This window comes from Opisthocomus hoazin, chromosome 6 (assembly GCF_030867145.1).
Source record: "Opisthocomus hoazin isolate bOpiHoa1 chromosome 6, bOpiHoa1.hap1, whole genome shotgun sequence".
Lineage (NCBI taxonomy): Eukaryota > Metazoa > Chordata > Aves > Opisthocomiformes > Opisthocomidae > Opisthocomus > Opisthocomus hoazin.
The window spans coordinates 61,394,268-61,408,760 of NC_134419.1; the positions used below are offsets into that span (position 1 = coordinate 61,394,268).

The 14,493-nt window shown below is 41.1% G+C and overlaps 1 protein-coding gene across 1 annotated transcript in view; it reads left to right on the top strand.

The window, feature by feature from the left end:
* Window positions 1–3,676: 3,676 nt before the first annotated feature.
* TNKS2 (tankyrase 2) overlaps window positions 3,677–14,493 on the top strand; it is a 31,851-nt gene continuing 21,034 nt past the window's right edge. Inside the window, exons 1-7 of the mRNA XM_075423425.1 lie at window positions 3,677–3,878; window positions 9,879–10,103; window positions 11,067–11,162; window positions 11,475–11,511; window positions 11,824–11,899; window positions 12,999–13,093; window positions 14,272–14,338. Of these exons, the coding sequence (XP_075279540.1) occupies window positions 3,677–3,878; window positions 9,879–10,103; window positions 11,067–11,162; window positions 11,475–11,511; window positions 11,824–11,899; window positions 12,999–13,093; window positions 14,272–14,338 (798 nt within the window). The remainder of the gene's footprint in view (window positions 3,879–9,878; window positions 10,104–11,066; window positions 11,163–11,474; window positions 11,512–11,823; window positions 11,900–12,998; window positions 13,094–14,271; window positions 14,339–14,493) is intronic.

The following is a 14,493-nucleotide window of genomic DNA, read 5'->3' on the forward strand; positions in this document are numbered from 1 at the left end:
TCTCTGCCATGTTCCCGTGCTGGCAGCCCACGTATTTCTGTTTTGCATGTGTGGAGTCTGCTTTTTAAAAAGTTCTCTGTCCTCTCAGACACGTTCCAGGCACTAGAGAAACACAAACAAAAGCTTCCTTTAAGCCCTCTAGACGTGTCTGTCTAGTGATCTTTGACTGCAAAACTGGAATCATTTTAAAGAAATCACAAGGGTCCTGGGCTAAAGGCTTGTTGTCTGTGTAACCTAGTTTCCATGAACTCTCACTTATATGTGCTTCTCATGTTAGGATCACAAGCTTCTCCCTACCACTAAAAAGAATCTTCTCTGCATCATGTGAAGTGTCATCTCCACAGCTGGTCACCAAGCTGCTGAACAGTTCTCTTTGTTGCTGCGTACACCAATACAGTACATCAATAACTGAATTGCCTACCATTACAGCTTGTCAACATCTCACAGTGTATCTACATCTCCTAGAGTGACCCCTTGGCTCTGTGTTTGCTCCTCTCTGCAGTGCCTAGTCTCTCAGTGCTTCACTACCTCCAATTCTCCTTTCATCCAACTTTTTTTTTAAATCCCTTTATTATTCCAGAACAACATTTTATATTTATTCCACTTTACCCCCATCTGCTGGTAAAACAAAGCTGGCACACATAATATGCCACTAACTACAGACCAGTCACTGGCAGAGAAAAGGAACTAGCTCCTGCTTAAAATGAGTAGCCAAAGTACTTGGTAGATGGGATGAGAATGGGACGGAGAAAGTAAGTTCCTTTAAAACTCTTGTTGTATAAACATTCACTGTTGTACAACCTGTACTGCTTGGATTTTGCAGTGAGCTCTTATTTCTCAAATCGATCAGCCTCTCTTTTCATTTAGAAAAAGTAGCTTGCACTGAGAAAGTTTCTAATTATGGGTTTAAAAATTTAGTAACAACAGACCACTTCTCTTTCACTCTGAAATTACCTGTTTTCCTTATGGGCATGTTTTATTATTTCCTGATGTACAGCATTAACTATTGTCGATTGGGGTTTTTTCCCCAGGTCTCATCTTGAAATGCTTCAGATGGAATAAGTTATAAGTCATTCTTCTTCTGGAATAAGCTAAATTTCTGAACACTTGAAATGTCCTATTAATTATAGCATTTTACTTTGCTTCCAAGAGCAAGGCAAACCACTGCAGGAGCCAATTAGACAGAGATGAGAAATCCTCACAAAATTAAGGGCTGACAACTGGAAATCCTAAATCTGATGGACTGCCTTGCAGATCAGCGTGGACAATGTCTCTGGCCATAAGCAAACTTTAATCTCCTAAACAGAAAGGAAAAGTGTTTCTTTTTAAGGCTGCCTTAGTCTGTCCATACCCAACAGTCCCTCTTTTTCTTTCTTTTTTCTCTTTTTCTTTTTTCTTTTCTGCCCTCTAGCGACCAGCCAAGCATGTTTCTAAACAAACTTTAAGTACACTTCAAAAATACTTTCACGTATCTATTAGGCCAGGTCATACCACGAACATAAATGTGCTGCAAAGGTAGAGGTTATTGGTATACCACAAATTACACTAAAAAAGAAAACAGCAGTCAAAAGTTTCCAAGCTGTCCAGGGGTGAGCCTCTTGGGTGGTGCTAATAACAGGTGGGTTATAACCCCCCGCTTCCTCTAGAAAAAGCCCTACCACATATATTGGGTGGAATTTAGCCTATATTTCAGCTATGGTTTTCTAACCACACTATTGTACAGAATACTGAAAGGAAGCACTGGATTTTACAGCTTATTTTATCATAAAAGAAATAAACGTATAAATAAAATAAAAAGATTTATTTCACGTGATGTGAATCTCAAGAGTCAGTGTGAAGACTTTTAATACTCCAATCCTAAAATGCACTGAGAGTCTTTGACTCACTAAATTCAAGACTAATTGAATCCTATTCTTACAGTATCGTATTTTCAAAAATTACTTTCCGCTCACAGAGACCTGCCATAGTTTTACACTCAAGCGATCAGGAAGCCATACTGGAAAAAGACGTCAGGATACAGGTAATTTAGAATAATGGTATCTTTTTGGTATAATGATGTGGAAAGAATTAGTAGTTTCTTTACTTTAGATCCATAATAGCAATATATTTTAAAATCATGCTCTTTTTCTAACTCATTTGTTTTCTATTAGCATTTGAAAATAGCTTTTGCCAAGGAAAGAAACACAGAGTTTATACAGAACTAGTGAAAAATTGTTCCAGTTTTAAACTTCCTTGGAAGGTCTTCCACAGACTTTTAGCTACACAATCCCTTTTTTAGTTTTGAAATGGAAGCAGTTGACTTCAAGTTGATGTATTTGCTATTTCTGCTGTAGGTCTGAAAATGGGCTTTTTTTCCAGCTGTGCTAATGGGGCAAACAAAAGATACAAATAGCAGCACTGCAGATCTTGTTTTCAGTCTGTGGAGCCGGCACGTAGGAAGGGCAGCTTTCATCATGTGTTCTTTGGAGATGCTGGGAAGGTCTGAGACGGCTGCAGGCCTATGAGCCACATTTGATGACATTTTCTGCCAGCACAGTTATGGCCACATGCAAACAGCGGATGAATTATGTATGTGTGACAAAGCTGACAGAGGGACTCCAGTCATAGCCTGATTTTTCCCTGCCTGCTGAACACAGCTTATAATTTCAGTGGTGATGGGGAGAAAAGCCAGTGGGATGACAGAAAATACACATGACCAAGGCATCATGTGTTTGTCAAAGCATATGCTTTCCATCCCAATGCTGGCTGCATTCTCCCGTCACAATTCTACTGTGGCTATGTGTAAATTAAACAACTAAGCAGTGCAGGGACATAAGACACACGCATTGGACCTTGACCTATTACTGGAGCATGGTTTTGGCCTGGGACAGCTGCCAATTCCCCCCTAAAAATTCCTTGGCACAATTTAAGCATTAGCATGGACAGGCAACTTGGATGAAACTGCCTTGTTTCGGAGACGAGAATGTTTAACAGAATCGAAGTGACTCAGCTGTGGAAATCACCAGCTGCATCTCTTCCTGGTTCTCAGGCCATTTAATTTACCGATATAAAAATAGTCTGCAAATTCAACTGAGTTTGGAGGCACTTATCTTTCCTGCCTTTGGAACAGGAAGCTACCGACTCTGTCCAACTACCTTTTCCAAAGTGGTTTATTATGGCATGAGTGGAAAACTATGTTTCAACATTACTGAATGAATCCCGTAGTTACTCCTATCTAAGCTCAAGCTTCCCCATCAAGCTGCTTAGGCTTACAAGAGGGACAAAGATGCTCTCTGTTCCTTTCCGAAACCTTGAATTGTCAAAGTCAACCATCAGCACTTCCTAGTATCTGTTAAGATTAAGAAAGAAAACTGTGTAAGTTCCATTTCAGAGTTACTATGCACTGAACATCCTCCCTAGCACCCCCGCCGCCCCGCGCAGCCTCCCGCCAAGGCAGCGGCGCGCCACCCCACTGCGCCTGCGCGCTGTCCCCTCCCGCGCCTGCCTGGCCCCTCGGGGGGCGCCTGCGCAGCGAGGCCGGCGGTGGCGCCTTGGCCGCGGCCGCTCCGCCCGGATCCTCCCGCCACGATGCGCCGGTCCCCGCGCCCCGCCCAGCGGAGGGCTGCCGCCGCCTCGCAGGGCCGCGGCCTGTGAGCGGGGCGGCGGGGGCTGCTCGGCTGCCTCCGGCAGGCCCGGCATGGCGGCGCGGCGGTGCGCCGGCGGCGCGGCCGCTTTGGCCGAAGCGCCGGGCTGCGGCGTGGCGGCGGAGCCGGCCCGGGAACTCTTCGAGGCCTGCAGGAACGGGGACGTGGAGCGGGTCAAGCGGCTGGTGCGGCCCGAGAACGTGAACAGCCGGGACACGGCGGGCCGGAAGTCCAGCCCGCTGCACTTCGCCGCAGGTACCGGCCTGGGGCCGCCGCTGCCGCCCCTGTGGGGAAGGGGGAGGCCGGGGGCGGGCAGCCCCGCCGGGCGCCGGGCCGCTGCCGCGCACCGCCGCCTCCCTCTCGGCGCGGGGCCTGGCCTGGCCGGGCCGCGGGGGATTCGCGGTTTCCGCGCAGGCCCCGCTGCGGGGAGCGGGCCCGGGTGCAGCGCGGGGGTCGGAGCCCTGCGGCGGCCCCGGTGCCGGGGCTGCGGCGGTCGCCAGGCCCTGCGCCCACGCTGGCGTGGCTGGTGGGCCGTCATCCGCGCGGCGGGGGCTGCTGAAGAGAACCCCGGGCTCGCCTGGCGTCGAGGACGTCTGGGCTGAGGTTTGGAGCGCCGCGTCGTGGCGTGCGAGCGGCGGCGGGCGTCCCGGGTGCTGCTGCTGTGGGCTGCAGCAGGCCTGGTCCTTGTGAGAATGTCACCCGTCAAGGGTGCCTGCTGGATAACACCCTTTCTAAGCTTTTTGCATTCTTATCGTTAGCAAATAGACTTTGCCAGTTCGGGAGTTAGATACGCAAACAACTGACATCACAGAACAACTGCTTTCGCTGACAGCAGGCCCGAAGATACCCATCCCACCTTTTCAGACAAAGGCCTGGCTGTGACTGTTTTCATGTTGTTTGTTTTGATTTTGTTACAGCGTTAGATGTAGGACCCCAAGGCTGGCAGGCTGCAGAAGACAGCGGCTTCTTTTCAGCTGACCAATATGTATAATAATAAAGATGTTTCTTTCTTCACTGAATTGTGTTGGAGAAGGTTTCGGCTTAAGGTGTCTTTTCCTTGCATTCAGTAGACTTAACAGGTCTGAGTTCTTGAAGGCCTCTTCAGGACAGCTGCATTTCACAGATTTAAGAAACTTGATGAATTAGAGAGCCCAGGAGACAAAATATCCTGCTGGAGGAAAATTGCAGCTATTCCATGCAGCAGTCCTGCCTGCCCTTCTACTCACTAATAAACTCTGAACTTCTAAACAAATGAGTGTGTTTTATAGCATTTTGGAGAAGTGAGGGGTTTTCTTCCTTTTTTTTTTTTTTTTTTTTTTCTTGGGGCCTAAGGAGTTTCTCGTGTAATACATAGTGATCTTGTTTATCTCTCTGGACAGGAGTGATCTGTCTTGTCTTTAAAAAACAACTCCTGATCTGTAGGAAGCTTTTTCCATTAAAAAACGCATAACACTAAGTTCATGTGGTTGTTAGACTTCTAATGTTAAACAGGTTGGTGTGTAAATGGGAGAGGCCATTGCCATGCTTATATGTACTTCAAACTTAATAGAGAGATATTAATTGCTCCTCTCACAAGGCTGTAGAAGATGCTGAAAGTTTCTGTTTAACATGCGACATAAAATACTTGTGTAATTTCTTGATTTAACACTGTTCCACTGCTTCAAGTGGAACTCTGCTGTTGTCAGCCTACCTGCAGTATGAGTGACGGACATAAGTAACCCCTGGATTTTGGGGTTATTGTTTTTGTTTTGTTGTTGTTTTGTTTTACCTTTCGCCCATTATTCATAGTTGGAGTAATACTGGCTTCTTTTGTTTTCTGTCTCTGAAGGAATTACATTCCAGGAAGTAAAAGCAGAAGTCTGCTGTATTCTTGCTTTGTTTAGCCTAGGTGTGTGTTTGGAGAAAATACATTACAAAATTTCTCTTGACTAGTTTCATTCAGTTTCAAGACTTGTGTTATGGGAGAGGCAGAGCTGAAATATGAAAGTTAGGTTTTGTATTGCCCTTTTTTATTTTTTTAGTGATATTCTGGGGTCTGAACTTGGGTTCTGTTTTTGAAGTCTTTTCCCAGATCTTACCTGGCAATTTAAAGAAATAAAGCAAATTCCTCTTTTTCCATGTGCCGTTTTTTAAGGGTTGATTTTAAAATATATTAAAAAATATGGCAAGAAGTAACACATATCGGGATCTTGGTGAAGGTTGTTCTTTAGATTTTGTGGTACGCATTTGTGTGTGTGGCAGATAAGCTGTACTGAAGCTTCAGTCAAGAGCCCGCCACCCTTTGCAGCATAATAGGCTCGGTCCTCTCTCACCGTAAGCTGTGTATACTTTCTCAAGTAAATCCTTTTCACCACAGTCTATGTCAAACTTGAAAGTATCGCAGCGTTTTAGAGACTTGGCAGGAACCAAAATGCCCTTCTTGCAAACTAAAATTCGTTGAAAAAATGACTGCCTGGGGCAGGAGAGAAGAATCAGAGCTCAGTTGTTTCTGTAGCTTTTGATCCCATCAAAATTAGGTGAGTGTCAGTTATGACACAACAGTGACAAAATAAATATTTTTTTTAAAATTATATGCCGTTACAAATTTCTATTGTGATTAATATTCAGGGAACAAGTGTGGTGAGTTACTCAGCTGTTGGAGGTAGTAGAAGAGTTGTCAGCTAGAGGCCCTGAGTAGCCTGCTTCACGATGAGAAAGGAAGTGTTCACGGTGACGAGACAGTTATCTTACACAGTTGCAAACTGTGCTACCATTTAGTTGGACTTTGGATAGAAACTCAAGAGCTAAAAAAACTCCTGCCCTTTAAAAATGCCAACGTATTTAAAAAAAAAAAAAGTTGGAATTGTTTTTGCAGCAGTGGACTAATGGCAAAGAGGAACTGTTACAGTAGGTAGTGGCTCCCTTCCCTGTGTCAGCAAAGGCTGTCCCCTCTTTCCACTCTTGGTGAAAATGAGAGGAGGGAAAGACCATCATAGAGTTTGGCCACCTCCTCTGTACACGTACATCCTTTAGAAAATAATGAGAAAATACTTCTCTTTCCTATATGGTGCCCTCTTACAGATGCTTCCACCAGGAAGTAAGGAATCCCTGCTGTGCCCTCAGTGCTGAAGAGAAGGTACAAAAAATGGTGTTGATACAAATAAGCGGGTCTCAACCTTAAAAGAAGTATAGGTAGACTCATAGAATGGTTTGGGTTGGAAGGGACCCTTAAAGGTCATCTAGTCCACACACCCCCCACTCCTCCCCCTGCAATGAGCAGGGATGTCTACCACTTAATCAGTAGTTTAGGGGTGTTACTATACTTCTTAGGGTATTTTCTGAATGGACGCAGACCTTGTGCAGAGAGAAGCTATGGGCTGCTTATGAACTGTATCTGATAGAATCTGTGTACTAAATAGAGGGCATCCAGGTGAATTCTCTACACCTATAATGAGGTTTACTACAGCAGATTTTCAATTATGGTATTGATTCCTGCTAAGGTTGACATTCTACATTCAAAAACATGGCTATACAGCAAAGCTTTGAGGGACAGGAATGCCTGCTGTACAAGAATGAGTGATGTTTAGCTACCAGACCTGTAACTTCTGGACAGAGTATTTGATCAGAGGCTTTTCTAACAGAACTAAAGCAGTTCTGGGAAAGCGTTTTTTTGGTACTGAAAGAACAAGATGCCAAGCAGTCTGTCATCAAATAACAGCTTTGATGATGTGTTTGCCGGACTCTGGCATGTGTGAAAAGTCTCATCTGAGCAGATCCTCAAAGCATTTTGAGTATACATTCAAACTAGAAACAGAATGTTTTGAAATTTTGAAGACATAAGAAAAATTCAGGAGGACATATTCAAGAAAAATAATATTTATAATATCTAGTTACAAAAGCTAAATTAATTAGGATCAGAAATATGCTGCATATAATTTACTGTATAGACAATATGGCTGCATGGGTGTATGTTCTGTAGGTACTGATTTTTTTTGGCAGCAGAAATATGCATGCCTGTGCAGTGAATATGGCTTACTGTGCTTGTGCAGATAAATTGTTTTTGCATGGACTGATCCAGTTCTCATCACATGAATGCTGAGCTCCTGTGCTCTGTTAGGTCAGGCAAGGTGCCTTCTGTTAGTTGTAAGGTGGATAACTGTAATGTTGAGACTCAAAAGTGAATTTGCTGTACAGTATGTGGTTCTATTGAAGTCAAGGTGCTATCAAGCTAAGATTTATATTATTAATAACGTATTTTGAAGAATTGAAGCACATCACCAGTGTAGTCTTCTGACTATTGCTTAAAAATACTTTGGAGTTCATTCTGGGATTAGAAAGTTTCACATAAAATTATTGAATTATGAAGAAGTCGTCTGTGGGAAATACGGTTCCGTACCAGACTTTTGAGGGAAGAGGAGGAAAGACAGAGCTTAACAAAGGCTTTTCTAAGTAGCTTTCCTGGCTTCCTTATCTTTGGCATATACAGTTTGTACACGAGATCTCCTCTCAGCAGGTAGGATCCAGAAATTGCTTAAAAATGGCAATGTTTGGGTTTTTGAGCTCTGAATAGCGAAGGTGAAAGTGCTTCTTGCTCCAGGATTTCAGTTGCTGTCAGTCTGGTAGAAAGATTTACTGAATAGTCAGATTTAGTTAAGAATATGCAATGAAAAAGTTGTCTTGCAACTAAACTAAAACTAAGACGGTTGCAACTAAAATACTGATGCTTCTCATATGCTTCTGTGACTGTGTCACTGAAATGCTGTGTAGCTATCGGGAATAAACATTGTTTCTAGGTTATGGTTGCTTGGAGTTCTACCTACCTACTGAAGTTCCATGGATGATATGTAACAAGGTTTAAATTTGCTACAATCTGAGTATCTCTGGTGTTGGCAACTGCGAAATGATTCAGACTGAGGGAAAAGCTCAACACTTCATCCCCACCCAGTTCTTGATCTCTTCAGGAAAACGGTTTGCAGCTCAGATATTTAAAGCAAGGAAAGCCAAGTCCTGCACACATGGCTTATTTCCCAGAAGGTGCTTGGCACAAGGCTGATGCATACCGCGGTATGGCTCTTACATGCCCAAATAATCCTTGAGAGCTGAAGGGACCTACCTTCATGAAACCTTTCAGGGATTTCTGTAGGCAGTGGCCTTTGGAATGTGACCAGATGAGCATAATGCTTGCAGGCAGAAATCCTAAGTCATTCTGGCCTCTTATGAAGATACTAGAGAAAACATTGGTACAGTTGATTGATGTCCTGGTTTATTTGCTGTTATATAGATATGCAAGATACAGCTGAAATTAAACAATAATAGCTATAGAATTGGCTTATAAAAGCAATTACCTTATTTGTGATGTGTTTCTAGCTCCAGATGTGCAAGGGGGCATAATTTTTTTTCTGTCTACTAACGGGAATGACAGGATTGTAAAAAAGGGCCTCAGGATGTGTAAGAGTATTTTTGTGCTTTAGTCATGATCAAATATTTGTAATAATTTTAGGCATCAATGAAAACAGACATTGTGAATATCTTGAAGTCATGGTTGTGCATACTCTTGTGATAAATTTCTTCAACGGAGAATGGTCTCGGATAAACTTATGTCCCTAAGGGTTTTCTTAAGTAATCATTTCAATGATGGAAACTTTGTGCGCATTGTTAATTAGTCCTTAGAAAGTAAGTAGCCATGCTGTTAGTTTTAACCGGAGAGCAGTGCTCCTTACTTGCTCTTTTTAATAAACAAGCAATGCATTTCTGTAAAATACTTCTCATGTCATATAAATCTTTTTTTAAAAGCTTAGAATATGAATTGTGCGTGCTTTGGCCTTTAGCCAGTCTCATCCTTACCACTTGCAGGGCTCATCTACTGGTCCTTCCACAAACTGGCTGTGTGTTGGCAGAGTATCATAAAAAATATTGTTAGCTTTAATAGCCATATAAAATGGCTAAAAAAGAGGTTTTGTTGTCAGTGTGTTGTTCTTTTTATTATGTTTTCAAGAAGCTGTTGACTCATGGGGGCCTTGTCAAGATATTCATAGTTCCATAATCTTGAATATTGTTTTTCTGCTGGTTTTAATCTAAATTTTAGGGGTTTCAAAAATAGTCTTAATGTGTAAATGCTCCTTTAGTAAAGAATGCCAGTTGTGATTGTTATTTAGAGTGGTTACTGTTATTTAAGTTTGTTGTTTTAATCTGTGTATAGGGGAGGGGGAATTCTCTTACCCCACCCCAACACCTTTCTTCCCTAGCAGATGGAACAGAGCTCTTTATCTCTTCCAGGTTTTGGGCGGAAGGACGTAGTTGAATATTTACTTCAAAGTGGTGCCAATGTCCACGCGCGAGATGATGGAGGCCTGATTCCTCTTCACAACGCTTGCTCTTTTGGTCATGCCGAAGTTGTCAATCTTCTCTTGCGGCATGGTGCAGATCCTAATGCTCGGGATAATTGGAATTACACTCCCCTTCATGAAGCTGCCATTAAGGGCAAGACAGATGTCTGCATTGGTAATTTCTCCTACTCTTCCTGTGACTGACTCATTTCTTTTCACTGTGAAAAATCAAGAACCTTTTAAAGACCATTTTTACACTATGAAGCTATGGCTGGTATGAGAATTAAAACTGAAAATCTTTCATAAACTTAAATTCATATGCCAGTTTTATAAGAAACAAGTTTTTAGATTTGTTTTTGGTAATTGCCTAAGTATAAAGATTCACATTGACATCATGGGGAAAGAGCTATAGAGTGACATGTTCGAGCTGGATTTTCTTCTGCTTCAGCCCAGATTCTTATGCTGCCTTCTGCTGCTACTCACAGTGCAGTGGAAAGAAGAAAACTGGTTTTAGTAATGGATTCATTCTGTCTCTGTGTGTAGCAGCCATGTTAAATTATGAAGGATGGGAGCTAAACTTCAATTATATTGACTGCTTGTTTTGTCCACACAGTTCTTAAGAGTTAGGAAGAGGTAGAAAGTTAGATATGTCGTCAAGAAACTTAATTTTTTGATTGTGTGGTTTGCCCCCGTTTACTTTATGAAGGAGTACATCTGGAGAGTTGTGTATATATAATGCTGCCTGTTTGGCCCCAGTATCAGTGTGAGATGCATGGCCTGCCTCTGCTGTCTACAGTTTAGGGCATAGTCACTTGTGGATTTGAGGCAGCATGCTCTGGAGGTGGCTACTGGTTTTTGTGGTGTGTCAGTCACAGTCTTTCAACTGAGATTGCCTCCTGCCAGTCTGACTGTTGCATTTCTGCGCTGCTTTTTTTCTCATAAAATGTGTCCAGGCGTGTTTCACTAGTTAAACTGTTTACAGCTGACATTAGGGATTCTGACATTAAAAATTTGAGAGGGCAAGTTAGGATCAGTAACTGGATGTTTCTTTTGTTGCTTGCGGCTTACCGTAATGACATGTCTCATAAGCCTTGTTTTGCAGAATTGTTTTCTCATGGAAAACTTTGACATTTTGTAGTACTGCTGCAACATGGTGCAGAACCAACCATCCGGAACACAGATGGAAGAACAGCCTTGGATTTAGCAGACCCGTCTGCAAAAGCAGTGCTGACTGGTAAGTGATAATCTTTAGATTGCGTTGTAACTAAGAAGTCGAATGGACGTAGTACAGTATTTTGGGTTTTTTCTTTCTGATAGTGCTTTAACTTTTCTCTGTTTTACAATTCTAAACAGAAATTCATATGTGGCCTTCATCATCTCAGTCATGGGATGTCTTCTGGATAAACAGTATATTATGCTAGTTCAGTAATGGACTGTCAAATTTTTAGCACTTACGTTCTCTAAAATTTTGAAAGAGGAGAAGTAGTGAACTTCACATACATAGATAATTATTTAACAACTAAAGAAACTCCCTTTTGTCTTCCAGGTGAATACAAAAAAGATGAACTCTTAGAAAGTGCCAGGTATGCATGTTTGGAACGTATCTGGAATTTAGTTATATTTTCAGAATTTAGTTATATTTTCAGAATATATATGTTGACTTTTGAGCTGGCATTCCATCTGGATGCTAAGCTTCAGGTGTTATCTGTAAATAAAGCTACAAAAATAATTACATAAATGCATTTTTCCTTTCACTTTAATGCTGATGGTACAGAAGTAAATCAATGACTTCAGAACAGATCAGCTGAACATTATAGCAAGGAAAAATATAAAAACATAAGCTACTAAAAACTGGAATAGAAAGAATTCTGCCCATTTGATATCTTGTTTTTCAGGAGTGGAAATGAAGAAAAGATGATGTCTCTTCTTACACCGTTAAATGTTAACTGTCACGCAAGTGATGGCAGAAAGGTATTTTTGTTTAAAACCTGGTTTAAAATTAGTTCACTCTTACATGTTTCACAGTTACTGTTTGACCAGATTTTAAGAATGTTAAATGTAGAATCTATTTTCTTTAATATATGTGAGGAAAATAAGATTGTGTCTCTCTAGCATCTGCTCATCGCTAGAAGTATTGGTAAAGAACTACGTGAAAAATGTTCAAAATCTACACTCTAAAAAATCCTGGTGGTCTTCTGGGCTCAGCCCCTAGCCTACTGAAGGTTCAGATTACTGAGTATCAATTTTTGGCATCCTCGTTCTTATTAAGTATATCTACTCAGTCACTTAAGTTTTGTTCCAGTGAGTTTCTGTGTTTAAGGCTTTGTGGTAAGGTATTGGGATCTCCAAAACACCTATGCATCTCCATTTTCTGATCTTCTAGTTATAAGACATCCTCTAGGAATTGTGCAAACCCAGTTCAGTTGATGGGTTTGTAAATGAAGAGGATAAGATTTGTTTTCACTAATTTGTAGCTCTGCTCTTGGTGCTGCTGATGGGTATGCTTGAGTGGGTTTGCTGGAAAAGATCATAGAGCAGTTATCTGACTGCTCTGTGGAGGGTGAGAATTTAGAAGAGATGATTGAGTTTCCCCCACACCCCACGGATTTACTGCACTCCCAGATGTGGATAACAATCTCTGTGGGTAATTTCTGAACTTAATTTATTGATTGGCAGGGAGACCTCTTTATAATTAAGCAGTCACTGTTTCTAATGGCTATCTTATTTCCCTTTTCACAAGGGAAATAGTTTGTCCCAGCAAAGTATTTGTAGTTGTGGTAGGCTAAAAGACAAAAATGGACTGCAGGACTCAAAAGTTCATTAAGAGGGTCTTTGTTGCCAGAATGTATTAGTGATGGAGTAAATTCAGGATTTGCATTTATGATGACTGTGAGAGTAGTCAGTAAACAATGAACATAGTTATCAAATGTCTGATTCAAGCACTCGGGTTTTTTTAGTGTTGCAAGTGTTTTAAGGACTTCAGTAATTAGTACTGTTAACGAGTTTTGAAAAAAAAAAAATCAACCTTTGATTTTATGTTACTGATTACTTCCACATTCTGTCGTTTCAGTCTACTCCTTTACATTTAGCAGCTGGATATAACCGTGTAAAAATAGTACAGCTCTTACTGCAACACGGGGCTGATGTACACGCTAAGGATAAAGGGTAGGTTCATTTTTCCTTTGTTCAGAACAAACAGGATTTGTTACAAATTCAGATTAAGAAGAGTAATACTGTTTTAACCATGAAGAATTGCTAACTCAACACCGTTATGCCATCTTTAACCTTCCTGTTATGACAAAAATGCAAAGTGTACAGGCTTAAGCCTTGTGAAACAGTAGAATCCAAACTGAGCTGACAGTAGAATGTGCTGGCTTTTAGATATCATTAACCAAATTATTACCTCTTGTTTAACAAAATACGTTCATACACCACTGTGAAATCAGCAAATATTTTGATGATTGAATCAATCTTAATTTTCTTTCTACTTTTAAGTTTCTGTGCTTCTTTTTGCAAAGAATGTGATAAAAGTTGAAGATCTGTTTGCCAGAGTTTTCATTTGGACTACGTTTTCAACCATTTGGTTATGTCAGGAGATGTAGTGAAATATAGACATGCTATCTTTAGTTACATAAAATACAGTGAAAAATCTTTTTTTGAAATGTGTATTTATGTACATTAAAGGTTGTGGTAAGCAAACTCTTATTCTTCCTTTTTCCTAGGATTACTTCACAGCTACATAAATAGCTGCCTGATCAGACTGCTTTGATTGTCCCCTTGGGGTTGGAATTCACTTTTGTCGTTTCTCCCTTATTAGCCCATGGTGAAAGAATTCACTTTGGGCAATTTCTCACTTGCTCCTAAGATCACTGGATTTGAGGGAGTATGAAGCTGGCTTTAAAACTTCTGTAGCTCTGCTGTTACTGTGGAATAGTGTACAGTTACTGAAACATTGGCCAGTAAAACTTCTTTAGTTTCTATGGGAGGAGATAATCTTACAGCAATGTTCTTGTGAAAAAGGAAATAATTACTGTCACTCCTGAAAATCCCCTGTAGATAGCTCATCCTGTGTAGGGTTCCGAGTCTGAGAGGAACCATTTCATTTGCAGTAAGACAGTGCAGTGAATTTCTCATTTTCTGATGTTTATTGTTCTGAAAAATGCTGATGGGATTTTCTGGGTTCTTCTCTAGCTTCTTATTTTCCCCTCAACTTCATGTGAACATCTCTGTTGTTATTTTTATGAAATGTTTAATGCATAGTACCTTTTGCAATGTTAAAGATGCATTTGGAATTGAAATGTGCATCCTAGGACAATAATCCTCCCACTTTCTCTCCTATATAGAGATTTGGTGCCACTTCACAATGCCTGTTCCTATGGTCATTATGAAGTAACAGAGCTTCTTGTAAAGGTTGGTCTTTGAAGAGATTTAATTGCATATTATTAAATAAGAACAGTTTATAATGCAAGTTGCATAATTTTTTTATTTTGTACTTAGATTTACAAAACTTAATGACAGATTGCTTCAGCTCTACATGTTAGTGATTATTAAGCTGGACCTACAGA